At 63.9% G+C, this 14097-nt stretch overlaps 1 protein-coding gene across 2 annotated transcripts in view; it reads right to left on the bottom strand.

Annotated features, from left to right (window-relative positions):
• Positions 1-1517: 1517 nt before the first annotated feature.
• The window catches only part of OLFM1 (olfactomedin 1), a 28924-nt gene continuing 16344 nt past the window's right edge, over positions 1518-14097 (bottom strand). For both annotated transcript variants that reach the window (XM_036306964.1, XM_036306963.1), the window contains exons 3-6: positions 12783-12938; positions 10814-11033; positions 5520-5626; positions 1518-3103 (exon numbers count right to left, since the gene is read on the bottom strand). In XM_036306964.1, coding sequence (XP_036162857.1) covers positions 2429-3103; positions 5520-5626; positions 10814-11033; positions 12783-12938 — 1158 coding nt within the window. In that variant the 3' untranslated portion in view covers positions 1518-2428. The remainder of the gene's footprint in view (positions 3104-5519; positions 5627-10813; positions 11034-12782; positions 12939-14097) is intronic.

Below are 14097 nucleotides of genomic sequence, written 5' to 3'. Positions count from 1 at the left end.
CACACCCCGCCCGAGACGGGGAAGCCCTCCCGGCCACCGGCCGCGCCTCTCTCTCCGGGGATCAGAGCGGGTGTCTGTACGTTGTGTCTCCCTCCGTCGTCGGGGGGAATGACGAAGGCGCCAGCCATGACAGCGGCGCTCGTGACAAGACCACCCGCCGGTGGCACCCGACAGGGCCCGTCACAGGGCGGGCGGGGGCCTCGGGACCGTGTGAGTGGAACCCGGGCTCCTGGGAACCCCCAGCTCCGTCTCAGAGGGGGGATATCTGGGCGTCCCCGCTATGTTTTGTGAACAGGAAGTGGGAGAGGCACCTCCCCTCCCCGCGTCATTGCGGCTGGTCCCTCACGGCTGCGACACTCGACCACCAGCCACGCCGGCCGGGCAGCCTTCCTTCTGTGGGGGCGCCTTGCCCAGCAGGTGGGTTGTGCGGGGTGTTGGGTGCGGGGTGGTGGGTGGGTGTGTGGGGGGCGGGGAGCCTGGGAACCTCTGCTCTATTTCCATCCGCAATTTCCCAACTATGGGGCAGGGCGGGTCCCAAGGGCGCCCCCCCCAACCCCCCCGGGGGCCGAGCCTCTACGGCCCCGCACCCAGCCACCCGCTCCCTGACGGGCTCCGGCTCCGCGGGCACAGGGACCCGTGGCAGGTTCAGGTTCCACGGGGCGGAGCCGTGACCGTCAGCTACGCCCGTCTCCGTGCCGCCGGCCACTCGCCCGGCACCGGCCAGCTCCCCTCCGGGATGAGGCAGGGAGCTCGGGAAGACGGCGGGGGACACGTGTGGGCTCCTTTCTCCTGGTTTGAGGGCCGTGCGGCTGGGCCCGGCTCATGGGGCTGCTGGGTTTCCCGGGGCCGCACCGCTGTCCTGGCACCGGGTGCCCTGTCCCGGGCAGAGGGAGGGAGGCCGCGCCCACCTGGACCTCCGCGGCCGCGAGCGCTGTCTGGTGGAAGGACGTGCAAGGCTCCTTTCCGCGGCATGAGGCCCAGTCCCCCCCATGTGCTGGGGGACCGGGCGTGGCCCCTCAGAACCCTCAGGGCCTGCTCAGCCAGGGCCCCGCTCAGGACGGCCATGGGGGGGGGGTGCCCAGACCCCAGACGGGCCGACCGCTGCCCTGCTGGACCCACACAGCCCCTGGGGAGCCCCTGGCCAGCGAGGGCCTGGGTCCCCTGCACCCGCTGACAGGCCTGCCGGTGTACCGGCCACGCGTACAGGGAGCGCCTGTCCCGACTCCTTCCCGCTGAGCCTTGTGGGAGCCTGGCAGGCGGGGGGTGGGTGAGGGAAGGGGTCCTGGGGGGAGCCTTGGTTCCTGCTCACCCATGGGGGGAAGGGAGCTCCGAGATGATCGCTCGGCTCCGGATTTTGGGGGGACGGGTGGTCAGAGACCCAGAGGGAACATGTCCACTGTCAACTCCCGGAAGGGGGGACCTCCCTCCCCCTTCTGAGGGGCCACGTGCGTCTGCGAGGACCCGGGAGACCCATCGGTTACACCTCAGACACGAAAGGGCAGCCACACGAAGTCTCCGACTACGTTTATTGTTCCTTAGGAAACTGGAGAGCAGAGTTCCCCTCTTTCTACTTAAAAGGGTACGTCCCGCACTCGGTGCCCCGGACACTCCCTTCCCGCCGGAAACGAGTCTCCCGGCGAGCCCTCTCCCCGGGGTCACCGGGTCAGAGGTCGGACTGGGCGAGAGCCGTCCCTCTGACCACCTCGCCGTGAACTGGGCTCTCTCTCTACAAGGGCGAACACTGAGGATTATTTTTCTTTGTAGCAACAAGAACCACCCACTTACGGGTCCAAACTACGGCATCGCATGACAACACCCACTTCAAACCACGCACAGGGCACCACCTCGAGGAACAAGACTCACTGCACAACACACTACGGCGGCCGCCGCGGGCACGGACAAGGGGCACAGGCTACGGGGGCCTCGCACGGGAATCTAAGACACGACACGTGTCGAGGAGCAGCCGCCGGGACGGGGACGCGCTAGAGGAGCCCGCGTCGAGCCTCCGGACGCCGAGCGCGACCGGGAGCCCGGGGGCCACGCCGAGCCGCCCACCGGCACCGACCTCGACCTAAGGAAAGTCCATGCGATCCTAACAGCGGGCCGTCCTGGGCGAGAACTGGCCGCGGACACGCCTTACTTCTCTAGTATGTCATGTGACCGAAAAGGGGGCTGAAGGGGTGGGGGGCGAGGGGAGCCCTGGGCTGCAGTTCCAGCTGCAAAGTTGGGGGGGCCTCTCCCCAAATCCGTCGCCCTCCGGCCAGAGCCGGAGGAACGCGGAGGCCGTGCCCGCGCACGCGATGCCCCGCGCCAGGCGGCGGCCGGGCGTCCCGAATCCGTGCGATCGGTATCGCGAGGGTCACTTTGGCAGCCGCTGTGGCGGGATCTCCACGCGGGCGGGGCCGTGGCCTGGCTCCGGGCGGGGGCCCTACAGCTCGTCGGAGCGGATGACGTGGAAGAGGGTGACGTTGTAGAGGACCTGGTGGCCGTTGTTCCAGGCGTAGAGCGCGCGGTCCTTGGGGTTGTAGTCCAGCATGGAGATGTGCGAGTACTTGTTCTGGAAGGGGATGTCGATGTACTCGTAGGTGGAGGCGTTGGTCTGGTAGGCGTAGTGCACCTTGGTGCCGCCCGAGTAGCCGTTGGTGACGTAGAGCGTGCCGCAGATGATGAAGGCCTCGCCGGCGCTGCGCTTGGGGTAGCTGGTGTTCCACGTGTGCAGCACCTGCAGCGACACGGGGTCCAGCTTGCTGACCACGATGTTGCCGGCGTTCTGGTTGGTGGCGTAGACGGCCCAGAGCCCGCTCTCGTCCACCATCAGGTCGATGTCCGAGTGGCCGCCCCAGGCGTAGTGGTACATGTTGTTGTAGCCGGCGTAGTCCAGGCTGCGCTGCTTCAGGACGCTCTCGGTGCGCAGGTCGAAGCGGATGACGATGTGGCTCTGGAACTTGTTGAAGTAGATGGAGCCGTTGTACACCACCTGGCCCGTGCCCGACCAGGGGTGCGGCAGCCGGTGCGACGTGAAGTTGTCCGTGGTCATGAAGTCCTGCAGCGACCGGTACTCGCGCACGAAGCGGTTGTTGTGGTAGCCGTCCATGTACCACACCTGCGGGCAGAGCAGACGGCGGTGAGCGGTGCCCAGGGAGCCGGCGGCTCCGCCCCAGGCAGCGTCTCTCCCACGAGAGGAGCCGGGAGGGGAAGATGAAGAGGGAAAGATGCACGGCCCCTCCCACACCCTCAGGGCACACACTTTCTTTTGCTTTTCGGTTCATCCTCATCTGAGGATGTTTTCCACTGATTGTTAGGCTGGAAATGAGGGAGAGCCCTGGCTACTGTGGCTCAGTGGATAGAGCGTCAGCCTTTGGACCAAAGGGTTGGGGGTTCAATTCCGGTCAAGGGCACGTACCTCGGTTGCAGGCTCCTCCCCGGCCTGGCCCTGGTTGGGGCGCGTGCAGGAGGCAACCCATCCATGTGTTTCTCTCACATGGATGTTCCCCTCTGTCTTTCCCCCTCTCTCCCGTTCTCTCTAACAATCAACGGGAAAATACCCTTGGGTCTCGGGTGAGGATTTTAAAAAGAAAGGAAGGGGGGAGGGAGACACAGGATAGGTGCCTCCTGCACCAGCCCCGACCAGGGCCAGGGCTCCAGCCCGCAACCGAGGTCCGTGCCCTTGACCAGGATCAAACCCGGGACCCTTCAGACCACGGGCCGACGCTCTATCCACTGAGCCAAACCGGCCAGAGGCTCAGGCACGTTTCAAAAGGGGACGGGACTATTCTCCCCCAGACAGAGCAGCGTCCGCTTGGGGACCGGCCAGGAAGGGGGGGTGGAACCGACGGCCCGGGGCACCGAGTCCCCTGTGGGTGGCAAGGCCCCAGGCAGCCCTCTGTGGGTGCCTCCGGCTGTGGGTCTGCAGGGCCCCCTGCTTGCTCACTGCTCTCTCCCTGGCCAAAGGCGCACAGTAGGTGCTCATACTTATTTGGGGAAGGAAGGAGTCCATCCGTGTATGGAAGCCCGGGCCCGCGAGAAAGCCTTGGAAAGGGCGTGGCCGCCTGGGCCCTGGACGAGGACACGGCACTGGGCCGCCCAGTCTCCGCGTTGACCCATTTCCAAGGTCGCCAGCAGAAGCAGACGCTAGACTCTAGAACAGCGGTTCTCAACCTGTGGGTCACGACCCCTTTGGGGGTCGAACGACCCTTTCACAGGGGCCGCCTAAGACCATCGGAAAACACATATATAATTACATGTTGTTTTTGTGATGAATCACTATGCTTTAATTATGTTCAATTTGTCACAATGAAATTGGGGGTCACCACAGCATGAGGAACTGTACTAAAGGGTCGCGGCATTAGGAAGGTTGAGAACCGCTGCTCTAGAAGGTTCCACAGTCAGAGCTACCGTCAGTGTGGGGGGTCAGGGTCCCTGGAGCGCACGTGTCTCCTGGGGGCGCACAGCCTGGCAGGGGCCAGGGGGTGAGGGCTTGGCGTCGGGAGGGAGCTTCCGGGCCTCAGTGCCAACGAAGCCCGCGGGCAGGTCCCTGCTGAGACCTGGTGCAGGAAACCAGCGCCCCACCCAGCACGCACGGGCATCCAGCTGGCGCTTAATAAATGAGCCGCGGAAGCATGGACGCCGGGCATGCCCAGCGACCCTGTTCTGCCCGCTCAGCACACGGGCAGCGGGGCCCCTGGAGCTTAGGCGGCCCCACCAGGGTCCCCCGCCCTCCCCTCGCCCCCAGCCTTTGGCCACACCCCTCCCACCATGCCCTCCCTCCGCAGCAGCGCAGAGTGACATTGATTTTGTGTGTGTTTTGGAAGCGAGTTATTGGTCTCCTGCGTGTGTGTAATCAGAACCGGACGGGAGGATGGAAACAATCAAACAGACAAAGGTGTCTTCCCAACCGATGGCAGGGCCTGGGGACATGGCGCTCCGTGGGGGAGGTGGAGGCCGTCCTGAGCTCCTGGCCCGCCCACTGCCGCCCAGCATCCCCCCCCCCCCCCACCTCTCCTCCCTTGCTGGTCCCCGGGGCCGCCTTTCCTGGAGGGTGAGCAAGCCATCCAGCAGCAAGTGGCTCTCTAATGATCAAATGCGCCCATCACCACCTGGACGGCAGGCAAATCCACGCCCTCGCCACGCATGCGGGGAGGCACACAGCGGGCTCAGAGCCCCGATCCCCTGTCTGGGCAGAGCGCGCGCTCTCAGGGGGACAGCGAGGGGGTGGGCGCTGGGCGAGAGGCGCGCTTGCAGCGCCAGCGTTGCTGGTTCCCCGGATCCCACCAGGTGTGCGGGCGGCTGTGTGCGCAGGGCGGGCGCGGGTAGGAGGTGGGTCTCTTCCTCCCCACACCGCACCCTCAGTCGGTGGCCCCAGGCGCCACGCTCCGCTCACACAGGCCCTGGCTGCTTTGCCGGGCGGTGGACGCACTGGCACCGGCGTGAGAGCCAGACACTCGGCAGGAGACCAGCGGGCCCCACAAGGACACCTGGTCCACACGACCCCACCCCGGGCCCGACGAAGGGGCACTCACCCTGTTGTCGCCCTCGGGGGCCAGAGGGTCGGTCATCCAGGACCCGAACCTGGAGCCGGACGTCTTGACGGTCACGGGGTCACTGATGCCCGTCAGCTTGCCGCAGGCTGCAAGAGAGCAGGCGCAGGTGAGCCGGAGCCCGGACGCTGTGGGTGCCGGGTCCCCTCGCTCCCGGCCTGGGACCTCGGCCAGACAGCGAGCGGCTCACGCCCTGGCTCCTCCTGCAGACACCGGGCCTCCCGGAACCAAGAGCAGCTGAGGTGGGGCAGTGGGGAGGGAGGGGCAGCCCCAGCAGCGCCTCTAGGGGGGCGGTCAGCAGCCAAGCTTGGTTTTCTCGGGGAAATGGGTGCGGGGAGAAGGCGCTGTCTGTCTGGCGCCTGTGGCAGGCGGCGGGCTCCACGCAGGACACTGGCCACGGGGTCAGGAAGCAGAAGCAGGCGGCTCTGCTCCAGCCCCCGCTCTGGCCCCTCCCGTCGGGTAGAACCAGACCTGGGCAGGGCCGCCGCCTTCCCACGGGCCACCTGGAGGGTGGCGTGTCTCCTGCGGGAGGAGAAGTGGAGGCCGGAGGGCCGGGGCTCTGGGCACGGACGGGTCAGCGAGCATCGGACGGACCTTGGGCGTGACCTCGGGCCTCCCCCGCTCAGTTGGAGGCTGGAGACGAGGTGGGGCGCTCTCAGGGCCCCGCAGCACGGCTGCGGCCAGAACCAGCACCTGGCTCAGCCCTGCCCTCCCCAGAGCCCGTGGCCTCCCAGGCTGCCTCTGGCGGCCCCCGCGCCGTGCCCACCCCACCTGTCCCGCCAACGCGGACCTGTGCGCACAGCCGCTGCAGTGGTCAGAGTGACCACACCTCCGCCGGCCTCCAGGGCAGCGCGTTTCTGAGCCCTGAGCTGCGGGGCGGTGGCCTGTCCCGCCCTCCCTCCCTCCAGGCCTGGCCCAGGGACCAGGAGACCGACTCTGCCCTCGGCATCACACTCTGAGGTGAGAGGGCGGGTCAGCGCCCCACTCAGCTAGAGGCCCAGCCCGACGCCGGCCCCCACACCGGTGCTCTAGCCGCCCCTCCATCTGGAATGCCACCCCCTCCCCGCCTGTCTTTCCTGGCTGGACCCAAACGGATGCCTCTTCCAGAGACCTCTCCCTCTGAGCCCCACCCCCATCCTCCCCGACCACACACTTCCTGCGGCCACAGACACAGTGTGTGGTCTCATGGTCCCAAGCAAGAAGCTTGTTGCCCTTTTCTGTCTCCCCAAGACTCGGCTGGGAGTGGTCCAGAGTGAATGAGTGAATGAGTGAGTGAGTGAGTGAGTAGATGAGTGAGTGAGTGAGTGAGTAGATGAGTGAGTGAGTGAGTGAATGAGTGAGTAGATGAGTGAGTGAGTGAGTGAATGAGTGAGTAGATGAGTGAGTGAGTGAGTGAATGAGTGAGTGAGTGGATGAATGAATGAGTAGATGAGTGAATGAATGACTGAGTGAGTGAGTGACTCATCTCTCAGGCACTTAGAGGTAAAATTATCCATCCCTCAGGAAATCTTGCCAGCCACGGCTTCGCCATCTGTCCCAGCAGAGGGATGGGGGCGGCGTGTGGCGTAGACAGTGTCCTGTCGGCAGCGATGACACTGCCTGGGAGGATGGTGGGGTCACAGCGGGAGGCACTGGGAGCTTCTAGCCGCCGCACGCCCGACACGGCACACACCTGACTCCGGGGACATGCCTGACAGGCAAGTGCCCGACATGGCAAGTGATCAGTGGAGGCCCCGCTACTCTTGTTACTCTTGTCTGGACCGGGGATGTAGAGGACGTGGGGTTCACCTCAGCGAAGCCAGGTCAGGGGCTGCCGGGGCGGTCACTGCGTCCTGCCTGCGCAGCACCTTCCGGCCTGTGGCTGCTCGGAAGGGGAGGGCCAGGTGTGACCGCAGCAGGGCCAGCCTGCTCTGCCCCCTCCCAGACCCTCCCCGCCCACCCCAGAGGAGCCCGGAACCTGCCCGGGCCGCTCCGCACGCCTGAGTCAGGAGCTGTTTTGTTTCTCCGTCCAGACGGCTCTGCCAGGACCTCAGGAACCACAGGCTCTAACCCATGGCAGAGCCGTGGGGGCGGGTGGCACGTCAGTTCACGAAGGTGTCCCTCTCTCATCGCGCGCGTGCCAGGGCGCGTGCGGAGGAGGGCGAGGGGCGGGGAGAGGAGGCTCCAGAAGTGCCCGCGCAGGTGTCTCACGCCCTGGACCTGGGCACCCAGCAGACTGCACCCCAGCCCCCAGCCCCCAGTAGCAGAGGGCGGGGAGGAAGGGCGGCCTCGGACAGCTGTCAGCGCGGGCGCCACGCGGGGCTGCCTTCCGGTCCCGCTCCCTCGGCGACCTCTGCGCCAGGAGCCCGGCTGCTGAGGGCGCCAGCTCGTGAGGCTAAAAGAAAGACTAGATCAAGCAGCCACGGCTTCAGGCTTCAGCTGGGTCCTAAGGTCCTGAGCTGAAGGAACACCTGCCAGGCTGTCTGTCTCTATCTGTCCATCATCTATCAGTCAGTTGTCTATCATCTGTCCTTCTGTCTGTCTATCTGTCTATCTCTATCAATCATCTGCCATCTGTCTATCTCTCATCTATCTAACTCTATTAATCACCTATCATCTATCTATCTATCTATCTATCTGCCCACCTACCTACCCCCCCTTCCCGGGCCGGTGAGGAGCGAGTGATGTAAATGACACCCATGGCCTCGCACCATCACCCCAGGGCCCAGGGACCCCTCCGCCTTCTTCAGATGGAGAGAGGCTGACCCCCAAGCTGATTACTGCCTCGGGAGAGTCACATGGCTGTCGGCCACGCGTCCTGCCTCCCCAGCCGGTCTCACAGTTGGCTCATCCCGTCCGCCTGGTGCTGGCTCAGTGCAGACACCGGGCCCCACCTGCAGACTCCCAAGCCCCACCTGCAGACCCCCAAGCCCCACATGCAGACCCCGAACCCCACCTGCAGACCCCGGGCCCCACCTGCAGACCCCAGTTCCCACCTGCAGACCCCAAGCCCCACCTGCAGACCCCGGGCCCCACCTGCAGACCCCCAAGCCCCACCTGCAGACCACTGGGCCCCACCTGCAGACCCCAAGCCCCACCTGCAGACCCCGGGCCACCTGCAGATCCCCAAGTCCCACCTGCAGACCCCGAACCCCACCTGCAGACCCTGGGCCACCAGCAGACCCCAAGCCCCACCTGCAGACCCCAGACCCCACCTGCAGACCCCAGGCCTCACTTGCAGACCCTGAACCCCACCTGCAGACCCCACTTCACAGTCTCTCTAAACATCAAGGTCTTTTGAAAAAAGAAACCAGAGGTGACATCAGGTGGCTGCCCTCCAGCGAGGAGAACGCCTCCAAGGGCCTCGTCATCCTCTCTCTACTCCCCAGCGAGCCCTTCAGCAGCCTGAGGGGGACCACGTGACAGCCCTGAGCGCTGACGCCATCGGCTGAGCTCAGGCAGCTTCTGAACCAGGCAGGGCCGGGCGGGCAGCCTGCTCGTCTGGGCGGGGCGCCCCTCCAAGGCCTCGCTTCTCACCGCGTGACGTTTTGCTCTGTGATCCGCTCATTGAAAAGTGTGGAGGTTGTATCTTGGGGCAAAAATAACAAATACCCTTCCCCCCACGTGCTCTGGACGTCAGAGGCCAAGAGGGACCCCGGGGGAGGGTCTGGAGAGAGAGAGGTGGCCGGGAGCTCGGGGTCATTCCGGGCAGAAACCCCAAGACCACGCCCCGCGGAAATAATCAGAGCCCAGCATCACTGCGTTTCAGGCGCCGCCCCCGCTCCTGGGGTGCCAGAAGGGAGCAGCAGGTCCGGGCCGTCCACCCAGACCCCCCCTGGGACTGTCCCAGGTCACTCAGCCCGACACACCAGGACGTGGGTGCCGGGAAGCATGTCGCTGAGAACACGCGGCAGCACGTGCTCCTGTGACACAGCCAGCGTGTACACATGGCACGCGTTCCCTCTCCACGCCAGCCGCGCAGGCTTCTCTCCAGAGCGGGGGCTAGCACGTGTGCCCCCACGGGGTGCGGGGGGCAGCTTTGGACTCGGGAACCTGTTCAAAGAATGGCCGGCGGCCGCGGCTTCCCCGCCCTCGGCACCTTTCGGTCGTTCACGGACAACAGCACTGGCGCCGGCTCTTTGGGGATGTCTTACGTTGTGTGTGTGTGAGTGTGAGTGTGTGGGGGGGTTGGGGGGTGAATAAAAAGGGAGCCAAGGACATCAGGTAAAACCAAAGGATAACGCAAACGTACCCCGAGTTACCCTAAGAAGCACACTACGGGATGAGCAACCTTTGTTTTAAACCCGTGACGAGAAGGGCCAGCCGACCTTCGGGAAGAAGGTCTAAGAAGTGGAACTGGGAGGTAGGGGGCTCGGGCACCGACATGTAGACGCAGGCCCTGCCCGTGAGGCTCGGTGCTGGAGCGGCGGCCCTCATGCCGAAGGGTCGCAGGTTCAGTTCCCAGTCAAGGGTAGTACCTGGGTTGCAGGTGGATCCCAGGCCCCGATTGGGGGGGGGGGGGGAGTGTGCGAGGCAACTGATTGGTGTGTCTCTCTCATCGTTGGTTTCTTCTCTCTCCTCCCTCCCTCCCTCCCACTCTCTCTCTCTCTTTAAAAAAAAAAAAAAATCAATGGGAAAAATATCCTAGGGGCGAGTATTAAAAAAAAGAAAGACTTATAAAAGCAATTAACAGGAAGGTTGCTAAGGCGAGTGGGTGTCCAATCACGAATAAGAACTCAGGCTGCCCCCACGCGCGAAGGGAGCGGGGAGCGGGCAGCTGTGGGAGCGGCTCCTCGCTCGCCTAAATGGCCACCCTCCGCCGGCGCTGAATTTGGGGCTGAATTTGCTCCTCGAGGCCGGGCGCGGTGCCCGAGGCGCCTCCTCGGCCTGGTGCCCACCGGGAGGGACGCGGAGGTGCAGTTTGCAGCCCTAACTAAGCCACTCGCGTCCTGGGAACTCACCCCCACACACCCGCACGCGCGTGCGCACGCACACTCTTCAGACGGTTTGCAGCAACTGATCCTCCTATTTCTTCCAGGTGTGCAACTCAGCGGGGTCTGCGCCCGGCCCCGCCCGGGGTGGGACCGCGCGCTCACGCGGGGGCAGCCTCCACGGGGCCCTGCCCGCGAGCCCTGCGCAGCCCGCCGCTCCGGAAGCCAGGCGGGCGCTGTCCACTTCAGCACCGCGCCCGGAGCCAGCGCGGGGCCGGGCCGCGGTGGGCGGGGCCGGGCCGCGGTGGGCGGGGCCGGGCCCCGCCCCGCCCCGCGCGCGCCCGCCCCGCAGGGTGCTGGGCCTACCTAGCTTTTGCATGCACGCACGGAGCCTCTCTTCAAGATTGGACACTCTGCTCTGCAGCTCATCGTAGTCATAGGCGCCAATTTCCTCTTGCAGCTCGTTAAGCACTGACGTCAGATTCTGGACCTCCTCTTTAAACTGCAAAACCAATTTGGCATCGGCCTTGTACTCTTCCAACACGGGTATCAAAGGCCTAAGTTCATCCATTTTCGCTTTTATCGCCTGCAAGGTTAAAATAAGCTAGGTTCAGTGCGATGCGTGCAAAAACTCGTCACACCCTGCCTGGGCCTGGCCGCTCCCCGCCTCTCACAGGCTGGCTTATCCTCCGGCCCCCAGCGCGAGGAGAGCGTATGAAACAGTCTTCAGAACACCATCATCTTTGGGAAAGGTCTTTATTGTCAGGTAGAATGCAACATCTTAAGGTTACATGCTTCAGGTCACATACACACAGTTTCCTTTTGTTTTTTTTTTCTTTTTCAAAAAAAAAAAATGCATTGACAAGGGTTCAAAGGATTCGTGAAATGCATCTACAGTCGCATGCAAAAAAGAGGGTCGCGGTTGGATTCCTTAGTGAAATGGCGCTAAGTGTCGGGAAGGAGAGTAAAAATGCAGGGTGCAAAAAGCAGTCTGGCCCGCGGTCATGGGTACATGGGCACATGCCTCTTCAGTCACTGCGGCTCTGAAAAAACGCTTTTAAGTTAGCCCTGCAAGCAAGAAAACGAAATACCGTTGAAGAACTACCTCACCAGCCTGCCTCACACACACAGCCACTCGCAGACAGATCGCGTCACGGGCACTTAGAAGGAACCACACTTCAGTGCTAGGGCTCGTCCAGGCCGCCGGCCTTGCCAGCGACGTCAATCCCTCACCGCCCTGCGCTGGCACGTTTAATGCAATTAAAGCCGGTGGAGGGCAAGGGCTGCCAGTCTCCCCCAGAGCCACAGCGCCCCGATTCGGGGCCTGGGGGAGACGGCTGTGTGGGCGGCGCTAGCAGAGAGGAGCTAGCCCCTGGCCGCGGGGGACCCGGCCCCCTGAGAGGACTCTGCCTTATCCCTCCCCCCTCGCGCCCCTGAGAAGGGAGTGCTGGCCTTTGACGGAGAGACACAAACTCTTTATGGTCAGGCAGGTCAAAATCTCTTCCCGGATAATTCGCGATGACGCGGCAGAAGCGAGGACGACGGTACGCCCGCCTGCCTCGGGCCAGGGCGACCGCTCACTCTCCTCCAGCCGGTAACGTCATCGGCTCGCCGGTTCCTCTAGAGGACGGTGGCTTTTAAAAGCGAGTCCGTTCCTGCTTCATGCAGAGCTCATCAAAGGGAGACGCCGGCGTGGAGGGGACAGGTCGACCGCGTCAGCAATTTCCAGTCGTGCGGGCTGTGTTATCGACCCGCTCATTTATATCCGGGCCAGAGTTCTAATTAGCATGCACGTCTGCCTTAATTAAGGTGCATAGCGCTCCTCAGTTTAGGAGTTCTGAAGCTGCGTTCGCTCTGGGTGCGTGAATATCTATGTGTCTGTATATATACATATTCATACGTATGTATATATAATTTCAGGTCACACCCCGGCCTTACGGTCCAGTCACCCGGAGAGCAGGAACACTTACCACAAAGTGAGAAAGATGTTGGTGTCTCTCTCTCTCTTCCCTGTGACCCTACAGTGGCCGCGCCACAGCTAACTGAGGTGACCCGGGAAGCCAGTCCTCGGCTGAGGGGCTTGACCCGCAGCAGCTGCGGAGCTGGCACCTGGCCGGAGCTTGGACCCGGGACCCCTGGCCTCTGACGCTAGAGGTGCTGGGAACCGAGGCCCGGCCCAGCCTCCCTCTCAGGGTGCGTGCAGGCAGCTGCCTCTGTCTCCGAGGACAGCAGAGAGCAAACCTCGCTCGGCTCCCCCGCCCCCCAATCGCTAGCTCTAGAGGGAGAGGGGAGCCTCGAGGGCAGCAAACCCTGCCTGGGAGGAGGACACACGCACCTTGAACTGCCTGGCCAGGTGTTGCTTGTGGCTCTCCTCCACCTGCTTGAACTTGGACTCCAGGCCTTTCATCTGGGTCTCCATCTTCTCCACGTACTGCAGGTCCCGCTGAGTCCGCCGGTCCAGCACCTCTATGGACTGGGACATGTTCTGCACCTGCCGAAGAGGCCAAGGTCAAGGAGGGCGCCGCGGCAGGCGCAGCCGACCTCACGGGCCTCCTAATGCGCGCAGGGACCTTCCCACACGGCCGGGGATGGTGAGGACCGAGCGCTTCCCAAACACAGCAAATGGGTCTGGTAAACACCCCCTGCCTCCTCCCAGCGCCCGGGATGCAAACCAGGGCCGGAGCCCCGCCCTCGCGGGCCACAGCTCTGGGCGTGCGGCTGGGCGGCGAGTTTCCCTTCTTTTGGGGGCGTGGTCCCTCCTCTCTTTACCCAGTCAGGCAGACATAAACATCCATGAAGAGGAACAGCATCGAGGGGCTCCCCCAGCCCGGGTACAGCTTCTTGTGCCCCTAATCTCACCGGGTGCCTCCCCGAGAAAGGCGGGCCGAGCGCGGGCGGGAACGGAGGCACCGGGATGCCCAGTCTGATCCGGCGGCGGGCCCTTCTCCCCCACCGCGGGCCATCCATCACCCCAACGACATCCCAGGTCGACACTGCTCTGCAAACATGTACACTCGGGCCCCGCGTCGGGAGTCAATCACCCGCAAATGACGGATGTCCGCTCCGCACCCTCCAGGCACGTGGGAACGGAGTCCCGCCTGGAGGCGGACTTTAATATTCCACAGGGTGGCAGGGAGCTTAACAGGAACGCGTTTGGGCGCAGCCACCTGCCAGCGCTTTTTGTTTCCAGGAAACTGGCTGGCGATTCTGAGCAAATGCGTTTGGGGCGGTGGCTCGAGCTCAGGCTTGTCGCAGTGGCGCGGGCGCGGGCGCGGGCGCGGGCGCGTGGGCTCGGAATCGAGTCCAATGCGAGGGAGGGAGGCATCTCCATAGGCGCAAATCTTCGTTTCTGAGCTTCTGCTGGTTAAGAATATCGCCCCCCCCGCCCCCCGCCCCCCCTTTAGCAACAAAATCATTCGGGTCTGAGGCTCAGCTTTGCCTCAGCGAGAGGAGACGGCAGCGTGGCTTCCACTCCTTCCTGCCTCCCCGCCACCCCCCCAAATAAAATAAGAGGCCAGCAAAGGCCTCTCAGCAAGAGAAACCGGCATTGTTCATCTCGGCGTTTTAAAATGCCGGGGATTTTAGGACATTATTTGAAAGCAGCACACACAGATTCTGCGAGAAATCCCGGCTCGTCGAGTACAACATGT

This window comes from Myotis myotis, unplaced genomic scaffold (assembly GCF_014108235.1).
Source record: "Myotis myotis isolate mMyoMyo1 unplaced genomic scaffold, mMyoMyo1.p scaffold_m19_p_44, whole genome shotgun sequence".
NCBI lineage: Eukaryota > Metazoa > Chordata > Mammalia > Chiroptera > Vespertilionidae > Myotis > Myotis myotis.
Note: the sequence above shows the minus strand (reverse complement) of the source record. Positions and strands in the feature narration are given on the sequence as shown.